The sequence below is a fragment of the Balaenoptera acutorostrata genome, chromosome 13 (assembly GCF_949987535.1).
Source record: "Balaenoptera acutorostrata chromosome 13, mBalAcu1.1, whole genome shotgun sequence".
NCBI classification, from domain to species: Eukaryota; Metazoa; Chordata; class Mammalia; order Artiodactyla; family Balaenopteridae; genus Balaenoptera; species Balaenoptera acutorostrata.
In genome coordinates this window covers 87,510,865-87,526,168 of record NC_080076.1, presented here as the reverse complement: position 1 = coordinate 87,526,168, position 15,304 = coordinate 87,510,865, and the positions used below count along the sequence as shown (strand labels likewise).

The 15,304-nt window shown below is 59.5% G+C and overlaps 1 protein-coding gene across 3 annotated transcripts; it reads right to left on the bottom strand.

The window, feature by feature from the left end:
* Nucleotides 1–576: 576 nt before the first annotated feature.
* Nucleotides 577–15,016, bottom strand: RFLNA (refilin A). Of its 3 annotated transcripts, XR_009005125.1 has the most exons (4): nucleotides 14,551–15,016; nucleotides 3,622–3,731; nucleotides 1,431–2,200; nucleotides 577–1,211 (listed from the first exon to the last, which is right to left on the bottom strand). XR_009005125.1 is itself a non-coding variant. In XM_007189669.2 (3 exons), the coding sequence occupies exons 1-3, from the start codon at nucleotides 14,755–14,757 to the stop codon at nucleotides 1,867–1,869; spliced, it is 651 nt and encodes a 216-aa protein (XP_007189731.2). In that variant the 5' UTR covers nucleotides 14,758–15,016; the 3' UTR covers nucleotides 577–1,866. The 3 variants fall into 3 exon arrangements, 2 of the variants coding, with proteins under 2 accessions (XP_007189731.2, XP_057383353.1); XM_007189669.2 differs by having other exon boundaries at nucleotides 577–2,200; XM_057527370.1 differs by lacking the exon at nucleotides 14,551–15,016 and adding an exon at nucleotides 12,769–12,783 and having other exon boundaries at nucleotides 577–2,200.
* Between the last annotated feature and the right edge of the window lie 288 nt (nucleotides 15,017–15,304).

Here is a 15,304-nt window from a genome sequence, read left to right as displayed (position 1 = left end):
CCCGCCCTCCTGGCTTTCACCCTGGCCCCGCCCTGTTAGACATCCTCCTCCATCGAGGCAGGAGCCCCTGCAAAGACACTCGCACTCTCCCACTCGAGGACACTGCCCCGAGGCTGCTGAATGTCCTCCTCACTCACAGTCTGGGGCCCCAGAGGCCCCTCCAAGGATGTGGACCAGATACGTAGAGGGTGTAACAAGGCCGAGGCCACCTGCTCTGCAGAGGCAGCCCGGGCCCTTCTCCGGGGACAGAGCTGGCTTTGGGCGTCTGCAGGTGCCGAGGGCTGGCGTGCGGAGTGCAAAGCACAGGAGCGTCAAACGTGCAGATTCCCGGGACCCTCCTGGAGTCAGACCCAAGTCCCAGCGTGGGCCCTGGGCCTCTGCATTTATTGCCCAGCTCCTGGGTGAAGCTGGCGCACTCAGGCTGTCTACGGGGATGGGGTGAGGGGCACAGGGCTCTCTCTGAGCCTTCCAAGTGTCTCCCTGTCCCCTGTGAGCAGGGGGGAGGGACCATGGGCCTAGGAAGACCAGTCCCACCCACGGTGGGCTCTGAGGGTCTCAGAAACACGGAAGAGGGAGTCTCTTCGAGTCTGCACATTTTATTAAGATAATCGATCGATTCTTAAGTTATTTCTTTGTTAATCAGAAAGCATCTCTGTGGCGAGAACATGCACAGTCTGTAGATACATAAAAATATATCAGTCACTTCGCGTCTCCTGAACGTTAGCTCCGAGCCGCCCCTCCCGGCAGCGAGGGAGCTAAAGTCCCGTCTTGGGGGGATGCTGGAGCAGTGGCGGGCAGCCTCCACCTGCTGGGTCCAATCAGGTCTGAAGGCATCTCCATGGCCACGTTGGGGGCTTCTGGGGCATTGGTGGCGGGCAGCCCCAGGCCGTGGCCCCAGCACCCACGTATCCTGGCTCTTCCCAGGCAGCACAAGGGTCTCCCGTCTTCCTCCCCTGACCTTGCACGTGTGCGGTGAACCCGTCCTCCTCCCCTGACCTTGCACGTGTGTGGTGAACCCTGCAGCACTGGCCACTGCAGCGTCATCACTGTAGGAACGGGAGGCCTGAGCGAGGGCAGCTGGACCCCACGGAATCTCTGAAAGCTGACAGCTGGCCGGGAGCCTTGGGCAGGTGGCGGTGGTCATTTCCAATAGCTTAGACACCTCTCCTTGGCACCTGGCTCGAGGGCTCTGACGGTCCAGAGTCCTGGTCCTGAAGGTGTCAGGACAGAGGTTAGCAGGATGCCCTGCGGGCGAGGCTCCGGACACAGAGCTCAAAGGCCTCGGTGCAGACGGGCTACACCCTCCATCCTCCACACTGGGGCACAGGCACTGGGACAGTGCGGGCAGGGCTCCTCCAGGCCGCTTGCCACACACAACCCACAACCAGCCCTGGCAGCGTTTCCGGCTTTCGCCCAGCCTCCCGGCTCACCGTCCACCAGAGGTTGCTGGGCTATGGCTCTGGGCGTCCAGCTGCACACATCTGAGAGGCCTGCTCTGGAAACAGCCCCCTCCAGGGGCGGCGGGTGTCTGGATGGCACTCCTCTTCCCTCCCACGCGGCCTGGGAGCCGGGGTTGGTGGGCGGTCCCCCGGCCAAGGCTGGGACGGACGCCTGTGTCCTGCCGGCGTTCGGGGTGTCCCCCGCCTCAAGGGCACCCAGGGACACACACCTTCTTCTCTCCCAGGCCGTCGGGGCGGGCACCGCCTACCCACCTGCCCCCGCCCCGTGCTCCTCGGGAGAGCCAGGCCCACGCTGCCTCACCGGGTAGGTGCTGAGAAAGTGGATGCGGCGCGGGCAAGACACAGCCCGGGGTCCCTCCCGATCGTGGAGCCCGTCCTCCGGCCGCCGCGGGGGCCGGGCTGCCGGTCAGAGCGGCGCGGGGCCCGGCAGGCCGGGCCCGGGGCGCGGGCACAGCTGCAGCTGCACGCTGGCCGTGAACCAGCGGCGGGGCCGGCCCAGGCTGAGGTGCAGGGTGGTGCGGAAGGAGCTACGGGCGCGCTTGGGGAAGATGATGGTGGTGCTCCGGAAGCGCAGGGCGCGCGGCCGCGGCTCCAGGGTCAGCTGGCTGCGGTAGCTGCGCCAAGTGCAGTTAGGCGCAGCCACGATCGTCTCGCTGTAGGCCGTGACCGTGGGCACCGGCGCGTAGAAGACCTTGTCCCGGAAGTGCTTCTCCGAGGCGTACTTGACCTCAGAATTGCAGCTGCGGGGGAGGGGGGGAAGGCGGGAGCACGGGGGTGAGGCCCGCACGGGGCAACGAGGTCACTGTCCCGCGTGGTCGGGGGCAGTGCGAACACAGAACGGCCTGGGCTCTTCCGAAACGCCCAGGTCAAAAGGGCAAGGGAGGGCTGAGGGACCCAGCTGGCTTGGAGGAAACTCGAGAGACGGGACAGTTAAATGCCGCTCGTGACTCTGGCTGGATCCTGAACTGGGATAAAAATAGGCCATAAAAGGACATTTGGGGACAGTGGGTGGAACTGGACCAGGCAGTGGTCGTGTTTCAGCTTTAGCTGGCCCGATTTCGGCAAGTGCACTGTCATTATGTGAGAGGATGTCCCTCTTCTGAGGAAGGACACCAGCCGGAGTTAGAGGTTCAAGGTCACGGTGTCACTGACATCCTCTCAAACGGGTCAGAAGAAAGTTTCGTTTATGTAGAACGAGACAGTGAGCAGATATTCTAGCCAACGGGGCCAAGTGGAAAGAGCCAATGAATCTGTTTAACGGGGGTTCCCTGTAGTCTTCCTGCAACTTTCCTTAAGTTTGAAATGTTATCAAAATAAGTTTCCCCCCAAGTAGCCTCAGCACCTCTAGGTGTGACCCTCCTTACGAGTGACCAACTGGTCAGCGCCCCCAGCTCTGCCCCCAGATCATCACACTGGAAGGAAAAGCTCCGGGGAGGGGCGTGGGGACTTCACCTGTCTCCCTCCCCGCTGCACCCCACAGGTGATCCGCGTGGGAAGGGAAGCAGGGGTCCCAAGAGCCCAGGCAGCTCGCATCCACCCTGGCTGGGGCCTCTGTAATAAAAACTTAAAAGGAGAGCTCTTTGGGGAGAAAAACCTTTAAAGGGGACCTGTTTGTCTCCTGGGACCCTATCCAGAGGTGGAGCGGGAGGAGGTAGTGGGTCCCACACCCCTGGGCAGGCCGGGGCGACGTGGACAAATCCATCCTGAGCGTCCCAGGGATACGCGGGTGAGACTCACGGACCCTAGACTCCACCTTCTGGAAGCCCGATCCCCGAAGCCCTCCGAGGAAGGGCAGACGGCTGGGGGAAAGCTCCTGGAGGGGTGGCCTTAACTCAGAAGTGCAGGTGCCACCTGAGATGTCCTACGCGTGGGAGGGCACCTAATACACATTCAGGGCAATGGCTCCCCGGGGGATAAAGAGGCAAATTCAAAATAAAAACCAGCCAGGTTGGGGGTGAAGGTCAGTGTGGAAATGGTCACATGTGGGCTCGGGACGGGCTGGGGAGGTGGCAGGGAAGGCCACCTGGGGACAGAGTCTCTTCAAATCATGGCCGTGCCTCCTCGGGGAGCAGCACGCGGAGGGGCTGCCTAGAGGGAGGGGAGCCTGCTGAGCGCCCCCGCCTGGCCGCCCCGCCCCACCCGGCCCCGCTGCCCCACTCACCGGATCTCGGGCGTGGGCTCTGGGTTCACCTCGATGCTCTCCCCAAAGAACACGGGCAGCATCCGGGGCCTCATCTCGCGCGCCGGGGAGCTCGGGGGGAGGGGGAGGGGCTGTGGGGGAGAGCCAGGGACACAGGGTCACGTGAGCAGCCCTTTGGCACTGCAACCTCAGCTCCCCGCCGGGCACAAGGGTTGCCCCACACCACTCCAGTCCTGGTTTTCTGGAAGCCTGCTTTGCGGGGTCCATCGGGAAGCCCACCCCAGCATCCCTCTGTGGAATCCAAGTGCTCTGATGCCCACGGCTCCCCACCCAACCACCGGCCTGCCCCTCAGTTCCTGGGCATCTCAATAAGGGGACGTGGTAACGGCCTCTTTCTACAACGCACAGCCCACCCGAGCCCCAGGAGCCAGGCTCAGAGACCTGTAGAACTGGGACCCCTCTCAGGGAGCCCCTGAGCCTAAGCCTCGCAAGCTGCACCCCTGGGTGACACGGCAGGTCGGAGCTCTGCGAGGGACTGAAAACCGTGCTCATCGAGAGAAGAGTTCCCGGCCCTTCTTGGTGCATGGCTGTGGGCCCCTCATTCCACTCCTTCACGAGGCTCTCCTTGTCCTCGCCTGGCTGAGGAGAGATCACAGCAGCTATGCTTTCTGAGCACTAACCACACCAGTCGTTGCTCTGAGCACTCCACGTATCCATACATTCGATCATGGGAGGGAGCTGTTACTCGCATCCCCATTTTATAGATGCTGAAACTGAGGCCCAGAGTGGCTAAGTAACTTGCCTGAGGCCACACAGCTAGGAAGAAGCAGAGCTGGGGTTGGAACCCTGGCGGTCTGGCTCCAGAGTCTGAACCCTCACCCATGTTCCCCGGCTGCCTCTCAGGCCCACGGGATGGGCGCTGCAGCCCCAAGACCTGTCCTGTCACCTCCTGCTCAGAGCAAGCTTGACCTCACACACAGGGCGCTTCCCACACAGGCCTCTGCCCATATATCTTTCACTCGCCTTGGACACAGCCCAGGCTGCCTTTGTGCCTTGGCTTATGCTGTTCCCTGTACTAGGAACGTCCTTCCCTTTCCTTCTCACTTGGTCCGTCCAGGGTGACAACTCAGGCATCAGCTCCCTTGTCTTCCCCAACATCCTCTGAGGGGTTCCTGGAGCTCCCACCTGCTGGTCTCCATTGCTGCGACCCCTTTGTGTGTCACCCCCAGACCGTGAGCTCCTTAAGATTCAGGACCTGATGACCTCTCTGGCCCCAGGGCCTGGCACCTCGCAGACCCCATGCTGTCCAAAGGCAGGACCTCACACGTGCAAAGCAGCGCCCTGCTCCCCTTCCACCTCTCCCCGCCCCGTCCTGTGAGCCCTTGGGCCAGGCCCACACCTGTCTTCAAATCTGCTATCAGCTTATGGACATGGTCACCGCAGCCCCCTCCTCAGCTAATCACAGTGTCCCCAGAACAGGGGCCGAGGAAGGACCACAGGAAGAAAAGATCTAAGACTTGGAGAAAGAGGGGGTTCTCCATAGGCCCCCAGCAGCTGTCATCAAGCTGTCCCACCTTTCCCTTGCTGGGCATGGCAGGTGGAATAATGGCCCCCAAAATGTGCACGTCCTAATCCCCAGAACCTGGGAATGTGTGACCTTACAGGGCAAAAGGGACTTTGCACATGTGGTTAAGGATCTTGAGACGGGAAGGCTGTCCTGGAGTATCCAGTGGGCCCCCAATGTCTTCACAAGGGTCCTTATAAGTGAAAGAGGGAGGCAGGGGGGTCAGAGTCAGAAAGAAATTGAGGACATTATGCTGCTGCCTTAAGGATGGACGGGGCCAGGAGCCAAGGCCTGTGGGCAGCCTCCAGAAGGTGGGAAAGGCGAGAATTCTCCCCTAGAGCACCCAGAGAGGATGCCTTGCCAAAATCCTTGCTTTTAGCCCGTGAAAGCTGTTTTAGATTTCTAACCTTTGGAACTGTAAGATATTAAATCTGTGTTGTTTTAAGCCACTATGCGTGGGGTCATTTATTAGAGCAGCGACAGGAAGCTAATACACCATGTGACCCAGCAAACAACTCCCCTCTTGGGGCTGCAGCCTCCCGGTCCCCGAAGCGGGGCAACAGGAGCACCCGCCTCCCAGGCTGCAGTCAGGACCATGATTCAAAGTGTGTGAATGTGTGGGACAGCGCCCGGCACGGAGCAAGCGCCACATAAAAGTCTTGTATAAAAGTCTCAAGAATACAAGCCTACGGAGAAAAGGCTTGTTTTCTGAGTGCTTTTCACAAAGGCTCAAGGGGTGGTGCTGAGGGGGGGTCCTCTCAGGAGAGAGAGGTACAATCCACACCCTTTTTAACCTTGAGACAACCCTGCCCCTACCTTTCAGAAGCAAGTGCACATCATTCAGGAGCTTTAAATTTAAAAATAAAATAGTGATGGGAATTCCCAGGCGGTCCAGCGGTTAGGACTCCACACTTCCACTGCCATGGCCCGAGTTCAATCCCTGGTTGGGGAACTAAGATCCTACAAGCCACGCGGCGTGGCCAAAAATTAAAAAAAAAAAAAAGTTAAAAAAATAAAATAAAACAGTGACAAGATGTAGGCACTTCTGGCATCCTCTGTGGCTCTGTGAAATCAGCGCTGGCCTCAGCTGTGAAACTCCATGACTTGATGCTCATAAAAATCAGACTCCCCGCAAGACTATCTGAAGTGTGAAGTATGGCACTTTCCCAAATGTGTGCAGGGGTTTGCTGAGCACCTACTGTGCGCCGAACACCTACTGTGCGCCAGGCCCCGTGTGAGTCGGATGAGGCACAGTGCCTCCCAGGGCTCTTCCTGTGGACACTGAAGGGGAGAGAGGATGAGGCAGGCGTGTGAGGGGCTGTGGACATGAGTGCTAAGGTTCGGGGAGGTGTCCCTAGGTGGAAGGGCTGGAGGGAGGGACGGGCAACCTGCTACTGGTCTCCATCCCCCCACCCCCACCCCCAAGAAAGAACAATTCCCAAGCTCATGAGCAGGGAGGACTTCCTTAGGAGGAAAAGCCTTCAGTGCAGAGCTGGGTACCACCATCCCTCTCGGGTCCACCTGAACCTCCTGGCACGGCCCGAGTGCACATTTGGGGCCCCATTCTGGCCGGATCTCGCTCCCCACACTGGCTGCCAGCAGAGGGGACAAGGCTGACTTCACAGACGAGGCCAGGAAGCTGGAGCTCTGGGCACCCTTTTCCAAAGGGCCCTGGTGGAAAAACAGCTAAAATCTGCCCCACCTGGGAACACGATACAAGAGAGAGAGGAAGCCTCTGAAAATCCAGACGCAGGCTGGCATCCAGGGGCCCCGGGGGCGACGAGACAGCTCAGGCAGTCGCCGCGAGGCCTGAGGCTGCCCCCGCAGGGCTCCAGGGACCAGAGGCAGCTCCGGCCGGCCCGCAGCCGCCGGGCTCCGGAAGCTCAGAGCCGAGTCTTGCGGCTGCAGCGGTGTTTTAACATCAACATGGCAGCGCTGCGCGCGGAGCCCAGCCAGCCCCGGGAGCCGGCCAGGAAGGCACACCGCTGGCCCTGCAAGGGCGGCCCTCCAGCCACGCTGGACTCACATTCCCATCGGAGCCTCCAGCGTGGGGGGCGGGCCGGGGACGGGGCTTGGGCTCCAGCGCCCAGGGGACCCCCTGCTGCTGGCGCTGCACCTGATGGCCTGGCCTGGGCCACCTGCAGCAAAGAAAGCTCCCAGGCACCCTGCTCCCCTCACCGCCCCCCAACCCTGGGTCAGCCACATCCCAGCTCGCTTCCCCGAAGGCCCTGGTGCTTGCTTCCCTCTGAAGAGGACCCGTCGAGAAACCCACCTCTGCCAGCCACCCGCTCACCGTGCCTCAGTCTGCTCATCTGTACAATGAGGCTGATGCCCAGGCGCAAGCTGGCCGGTGTCCTCGGGGCCCCTCGCAGCCCTGGGCTGCAGGGGCAGGGGAAGGCACAGGGGAGCTGAGAGCTGAAGGCCGGACCCCGAACTCCCAGACACCACACACGCCCACCCTGGGATGGCGACACGGCTGGGCCAGCCTCCAGCCCCCAGCTCCTTCTAGGGACCGGGAGAGCCCTGTGCTAGCCTGGGGAGGGGGCTGGTCTGGCTCCCTGGTCTCCTGGGCAGGCAGGGGGTGTGTGTAGGGAGCAGGGAGGGCTTCTGAGAGAGTGGGACCCAGAGAACAGTGGGCTGCCCTCCGCCTACCGCGCCCCACCCGCCTCACCCAGTGATTCACGCGTCTTCCCTGGAGCCGCCGGGCGAGGACACGGGGGCCACGCCTCGAAGTAAAAATACACCCTGGCGTCTGGGAGCTCCCCCTTCCCGGCTGCGGTGCAGGGCACGGCCCACAGGACGGCAAAGAAAGGTAAGTGCTCTGTCGTGAGAGCTCCGTGCCGCGCGGTGACAGCCCAGCCCCACCGGGGGTCCGGGCCTGGCTGGCAGTGACAGGTAGGGATGGTGCAGCGGTGTGACGCACGGCGGTCCCCCACCTGCCACCGCACGGGACGTGGCTGAAGCCACGTGTGACCCACAGAACCTTCCACTTAGGGAGCATCAAGCCCCCATCAATGGAGGGTAAGTGGCGGGAGGAAGGGTCCGGGAGACCCCACACTGACATGGGAGAGGGGCGTCCTCACCAAAGCCACAGGGAACCTTTGTAAGGGCCGAAACAGCCTTTCTCAGGCCACTGACCTCACTGGCGGGAGATGGCTTCTATCGCGATTGGAATTAAACTGATTATCTTCGGCGTGTTTTGGGATTTGAGACCAAAAGCTCCCATGCTGGGCTAAGGTGGACGCTGACCTGCACCCATGAAGAAAGTGATCCAAGGAGGGACATTTAAGCCCCAAGAATTCTCATCCTTTTTATGAAAGGCCTTGGGTATTGGTGGCAAATCCTGGGGTGAGGGGAGGGGCTCCAAAAGGCTCGTTGCACAACACAGCACAACAGAGGCGGCGAGTGGGCCAGGCTCGGGGAGCCCCGGAGACCCCAAAAAGCGCAGGTGCAGGGTCTGGCACTCAGAGCAGTGAAACTGAGCAAACCCATACATCACAGGTCGGAGGCAGGGCTCAGGGACGGGCCTGCTCCCCAGGATGCCCTTGGGTGCCCGATGGACCCAAGCCAGCAGGATGGTGGTGGGTTGGTTTGCAGCCTCCACAAAGATATGTTCACGTCCTAATCCCCAGGACCTGTGAATGTGACCCTCTTTGGAAACAGGGTCTTTGCACATGTGATCAAGTTAAGATGCGGTCCCACTGGATGGGGGCGGGCCCTAATTCAACATGGCTGGTGTCCTTATAAAAAGAGGGAACTTTGGACACGGGACACACAGAGGAAGGAAGGCCATGGGGGGACGGAGGGAGAGATGGAGGGGTGCATCTCCAAGGTAAGGCACGCTGAGGATGGCCGGCCACCACCAGAAGTTGGGACAGACACAAGGGATGGATTCTTCCCTAGAGCCTTGGAGGGAATATGGCCCTGCTGACACCTGGATCTCAGACTTCAGGCCTCTTTGTACCATATCTGTTTCCCCCACCCCACAGCAGGGAGGCCAGGAGTCCCAAGGGCACAAAGGACAGACCACGCCCACCCCAAGGAGAGTCCCTGTCAGTCCCCGCCTAGTGGCATTTTCCCCGGAAGGTGACTCCTGCTTGCTCCCTCGCCCCCAGAGCACCTGGCAGGGCATGGGCCTATTTGTCTTCTTTGCACACTAAAGCTACAGGTAGAACTTCTCGCTCAGATGAGCCTTTCACAGAGACGCAAGGCTGTCAGAGACGTTGCTCAATTTCCACTGGAGGCCACTTCATCCAGGATGAAGCGGAGAGGGGCTGAAAGGAGGCGCCAGGGTTTCTGGCTCCTCATGGCCTTCCTTTCAGCAAACAGGCTTCTCCCTCCGTGGCCTGACACACCTGGTTTTCTTGCACCTGAGCTTGCTCACAGGCACCTTCGCTGGTCAGGGGCACACCTGTGAGCCTGCAAGGGGGCCATGGGGGCTGACCCCTGTCTCCTCAGTCCATCTGTCCATCCACCAGTCCATCCATTTTTCTCTTCATCCGTCCATCCACTTGCCTGTCCATCCATCCATTCATCCATCCACCGTGTGTCCATTTACCCATCCATCCATCCATCCATCCATTCATCCATCCATCTGTGTGTCCATCCATCCATCCATTCATCCATCGGTCCATTTATCCATCCATCTGTCCATTCACCCATCCATTTGTCCATCCATCCACCCATCCATCCTTCTGTCCATGCATGTGTTCTTCTGTCCATCCTTCCATCTACCCATCCATCCATCCATCCATCCACCCATCCATCCATCCATCCATCCATCCGTCCGTCCGTCCATCCATCTGTGCTTCCATCCTTCCTAATCCTGGGCACTAACTCCCTAAATTCCTAACTCCCTTCCCTCTCTGCCCTCATCCTTGGTTTCACCATCATAGACCAGAAACAGAGAAATGAGAAAATCCAGGTGTCCTGGGTTGGGGGCAGGAGTGGTGACAGCCAAGATCCTAAGAGTTGGCAGTGACAAAGATTTCCAAGAGCTGGGCAGCCCTGGGAAATTTTCAAGGATGGGCAAAGACAACACACTCCCCACCACCAATTCTACCTGGATCCGGCCCCAAGGGCTTCCCTCAGAATCTGGGTCCGGGGAACCAGCACCTCGTCCTTAGGGAAATTCCCCAGTGTGCCACTCAGACATACACTCGATGTGTAAACAAACCCCAGGAGATCAGATGGGGGTGACGGGGCAACGCACGATGGGGCCCAGGCCACTGGTTTCTAGAGAACCCATATCCACATCTGAGGGAGTAACAGCTCAGATTGTCACCTCCAGTCACCACTCCATGGAGGGCCGAGCCCCTCATCTGCCACAGATGGGTGATATGTCCTCATCTCACCCACCCCAGTGGTGGCTGTTCCCTCAAAGGTGCACCCCAGAGAAGACTTGCGATCTTGCGACCCCAAATGCCATCTGTGCTCTCCCTGAGGGTGATAAGAGGGGACAGGGCTAGTTCCCTGAACTGGCCATGTTAACCTGGGGAGATGGGTGTCTGCCACACACACTCACTCATCCTTCCTGGCGGCACGACCTCTCCCCATGATGCCCCCCACCAAGTCCCACAGCTCCGCCAGGCAGGACGGGGAGGGGAGCAGGAAGGACATGGGGTGTTCCCTCAATCTGGAGCTGGAGGTCCAGGCCCCGAGAGCTCAAAGGTGACACAGCCAGCGGCTGTCCTGTTCACAACTGTATCCCTAGCCAGGCCTGGCTTAAATATTTGTGGGATGAATGCAGCTGACAGGCAAACCCTGGCTGGCCCAGCAAGTGGCCTTGGCTGTCCCGGTGTCCTGCAGGCGACCAGGGCCCCACTGCAGGGAGACAAACCCCCCACAGAGCCTGTTCCGCACAGGCACTTCTCAGTCAAGTCTCTGATTTGGGTTTCTAATTTGGAGGGTCTGGGAGCTTATGAGGCCTTTTTAAAAAATAAAAATAAAACAGTCACAAGTACATTTTGGAAAGGCCAAATGGAATTTTACTTTCTGGCCTCAGCTTAGCCTACAAGTCCCTGCACTGCCCTCCACCAGCCTCACGGCTGCAACTCAACCACGCCTCAGGACCTTTGCACTTGCCATTCCCTTGGACTGACGCACATTTCAGCCCTATGATCATAAAGGCCACTCTCTCATGTTTTCCGGTTTCCATTAAATGTCACTTCCCTGACCATCCAGTCTAAAGGAGCTCTACCCGAACCCAGCTCTTTGTCTTAAGGGCACTGAACAATCCACCTGGTGTTTTATCACATGTTTAAGTTGGTGACTGTCTCTCCCACTAGAATGCCAGTTCCACGAGGGCAGGGACCTTGAACATCTTGTTCACCACTATGCCACCCATGGCCCAAAACAGCACATGGCATACAGTAGGTGCTCAATAAGTACCGGTGGGACGAATGACCGATTCCTAGATCTTCCTTTGGTTTGGGAATTACCAGGAACGTACCATCGTTGGTCCACAGAGTGGGCCAGAAAAAAACCTATGATCAAGTTAGGGTGGGGTTGAGGGATTCATTCATACCCAGCCTGCTCCCCAGTGCCGTTTACATCTTGGGGGGCAATGTCGCAGCCATTCAGTTACCCTACATCCACGGGGTACTGTCCGGAAGTTAAGTCCAGCTTATTAAAACAAAGTGGGGGGAAATGGAACCTCTTTCTAGAGGGTGAGCAAATTTAACATGCGCTTCCAGCATAATAAATACGGTGACAAGCTCTTGAGGACCTCAGTGGCCAGGGGGGTGGGGAAAGAACTGCAGCTCATCCCCCTGGCTGGGGTGTGTGCCACCAGCGCTGACCAGGAAGGCAGTGCAGGAAACTGGGTATCAGAACAAAGATGCCTACCCCAGGCTGAACCCCAGGCCCACATGGTCTGACAGGTACCATTAAGGGGGTGCCAGAGCAAACCTGGCCCTGCCTGCAGGCAGCCTCTTCTCGGGCATTTGAAACCATCAACTCCAAGACACAGGAGAGGTTTCTGTCCCTTTGTGCAAGATCGGCAGCCTATATTTTGCCTACATCTGCGCCTGGAAAGCATTGTCAGTGAGTCGCCCGCAAGCAGGGTTTTGTTAAACACCAGATTAGCAACGTTTAACAGGAGTTAACCTGCGGGGGGGGGTGGGGGCGGGGGGTGGAGGCGGCCTGTGTGGCAATAACTTAGGTGCCCAGGGCCCCAGCTGCAGGCCCCAGGGCTGAGAAGAGGCTTCCCTGTGGCAACCATTTCCTCTCTTTTTATTAAAAGCACCATTTCCAAATCCTATAGGTTCAGAGGTGTTTTGTTTTTTTTAAAAAAACAAAACAAAACTACAACAACAAAACACAGGTAGTTAATTAGCTGCACAGTGAAAGGTAGGATAATGCAAGGTTCAAGGGTAGAGACACCGGAGCCCAATTCCCTGGGTTCTAATCCAGCACCGCCACTTATCAGCTTAGGCAAGTCGCTAACCTCTGTGCCTCAGCTTCCCCCTCTGGAAAATGGGTGTAATAAGAGCACCTACATACTTCTTGGGACTACTGTGAAAATGAAATGAGTTGATGCCAAGTAAAGAGTTTAGGACAGTTCCTAGCACCTGGGAAGGCTATCTAAATGCAGATATCATTACCTGTGCGGAAACAGCCCCAGGTCTTGCCTTCAAGCCAAATTAAAAAGATCAGAGACAGCTCAGTTCCATACCTGGCATCTAGTTAGCAAGGAGGGGGAAAAAATAAAATCAACTAGGACAGCCAAGACAAGTAAGCCAGGCACACTGTTCTTATGGCTGCCCCTGGCTGGTCTGGCCGGCAGGAAAAGCATCCAGAAAACCTTCTATAAGGGGGATTCCGGGTCATCCAAAGAATAAAGGGGAAGGCTGGTCCCCTGTCCCTTTTCTCCAAGCCCCATTGTGTAGGACACCACAGGGATTTATTCCCAGTGCAACAGCCCAAATACCACCCCCTTCCATTCAACTGTGCCAAGCCTGAGACACTCTTGCAGGAAAGCTGGTGCGTTCAGACAGTGGGATCAATTTCACTGCCAACAGCCTGGGTCACATCTATCAATCCCTAGAAGTCCAGAACGCCTCTCCTACCCCCAGCCCCCAGAAGAGGGACCAAATTTCAAATTCAACGCATGATTTTGGTCTAAGCCAGCGGTTCCCAAACTTTGCTGCACATGAGGATCACCTAGGGAGGTTTTAAAAACCCTGACGTCTAGGTCGCAGCCTCTACCAATCAAATGAGACTGTCTGGAGGCATGAGGTGGGCGTGGGTATTCTTTAAAGATCTCCAAGAGAGGGATTTCCCTGGTGGTCCAGTGGTTAAGACTCCACGTTCCCAATGCAGGGGGCCTGGGTTCGATCCCTGGTCGGGAAACTAGATCCCAGATGCCGCAACTAAGAGTCCGCACGATGAAACTAAGACTTGGTGCAGCCAAATAAATAAATACTTAAAAAAAAAAAGTCTCTGAGAGATTCCCGTGCCCACTCAAGTTTGGGACCCACTGGACCAAGGAGCAAGGGAGACACCAGTGACATTCCCGTCAATAGGCCTGGAGGCAGGGGAACCATTCTTTCTGCTCATGGGAGGATTTCCAACTGGGGGGAAGCATTCACTGCCCTGTGAGGTACCAGGTGGGCATTGCCGGGGCCCCAGGAAAGCGGCGCCGGGCTGGAGTCGTGCTAGGACACCCGGCAGAAACAATGTGAAGGCGTGCAGAGAGCCGCAAGAACGGGGAAATGCCACTGGGATTGTTGGCAGCCTCCGGATCTCAACTTGTCATTTCCTCAAGTCGAAAGGCGCCCGATCCCGCCCGCTTGGCTCCCGCCTGCCGGGGAAGGGGTGCGGGGAACCCAGTCTCAGCCCAGCCGCCAAGCTGGGTGACCCCCGGAGTCCACCTGAAGGCCCCACTAAGTCTGGCAAGAGGTAAAACTCTTGCGTCTCCTGACCTGGGGTTCCAGCCTTCCCCAGGCACCGCCTCAGCTCCACGTCAACATCCCTCAACATCCCGGGAAGGAAGGGCTCCTGTCTGCGTTTGGTTAAAAAAAAAAAAAAAAAGTCTTTCACGTTGGCAGCACAGGGAGAACAGTAAACAGGGAACCTGGGTCCACTGCTTCGGCCAGGGGTTCCAGCTCACCTAGCCTGAAGCCAACCTCTTGGAGAATTTCGGACAGTCCTCAACCCCTGCTCTTTTACTGCTGACAGCAAGACAGACGATCACTCCTTAGGCCCACAGCCAGGGAGAGGGCTGCAGGGGTCAGGCTGGACCATCCCCACCTGCGGAGCGTGGCCGTCACTAGGCCACCTTCTTGGCTGGGGGGATGGCGGGGGGAACCCAGTCCCGGCTCCTTAAGTACCCCATCCGGGGAGCTGGCTCTGTCCCCGGTTTCTGCGCGAAGCCGCGTGCTTACCGCTTTGGCCTCGCCGGGTCCGGGGGCCTCCGAGGAGGCGCCAGAGCCCCCCGCGCGGGCGTCGAGGATGCCAGGCGCCAGGGAGTAGAAGGGCGGGCTGGGGCTGGGGCTGGGGGGCAGCCCGGAGTCAGGGCTGTCCAGCAAGCCCTCCCGGCTCTTCTCCTTGAGGCTCTCCTCCATGCCCTGCAGATGCAGGTGGCCCACCATGTCTGGGGGGCGCCGGGCGCGGGCCCCCGGCTCCTCGGGGGGCTCCTCCACCGCGCTCCGGGGCCCGGGGCGGGCGGCGGCGGGGCGAGGGCTGCGCGCCGGGGACCTGCGGGCAGAGCCGAGAGGCGGTGCGTCGGGCCCGGCGCCCACCCGCTCCCCCCCGCCCGAGTCCCCGGTTCCCCGGCCGGCCGGGCCGCTCGCGCGCGCCGCGCCCAGCAGGGGCCGGCGGTCGGGCGCCCGGCTCCGTGCGCTCGGGGCAGCTGCCCCTCCGCGCTGCCACGCCGGGCCTGCCGCCCGCCCGCCCGCCGCCGCTGGCCGCGCTGCAGCCACGCCGGGCCCGGCCTCGCCTTCGCGCTCCGCCGCCCGCCGCCGGGCCCTCTCCGCACCTTCCCGGCCGCGCCTCCTTTTCTAGGCGCCTCCTCCTCCCTCCTCCCCGCGCCTCCTCCCGGCCCACCCCGCCTCCGGCCTCCTCCGCGGTGGGCAACCGCCCCGTCTGGCGCCTCCACCCCCCAGCCCGCGCCCGGGGCGACTGCACAGCCCGGCAATC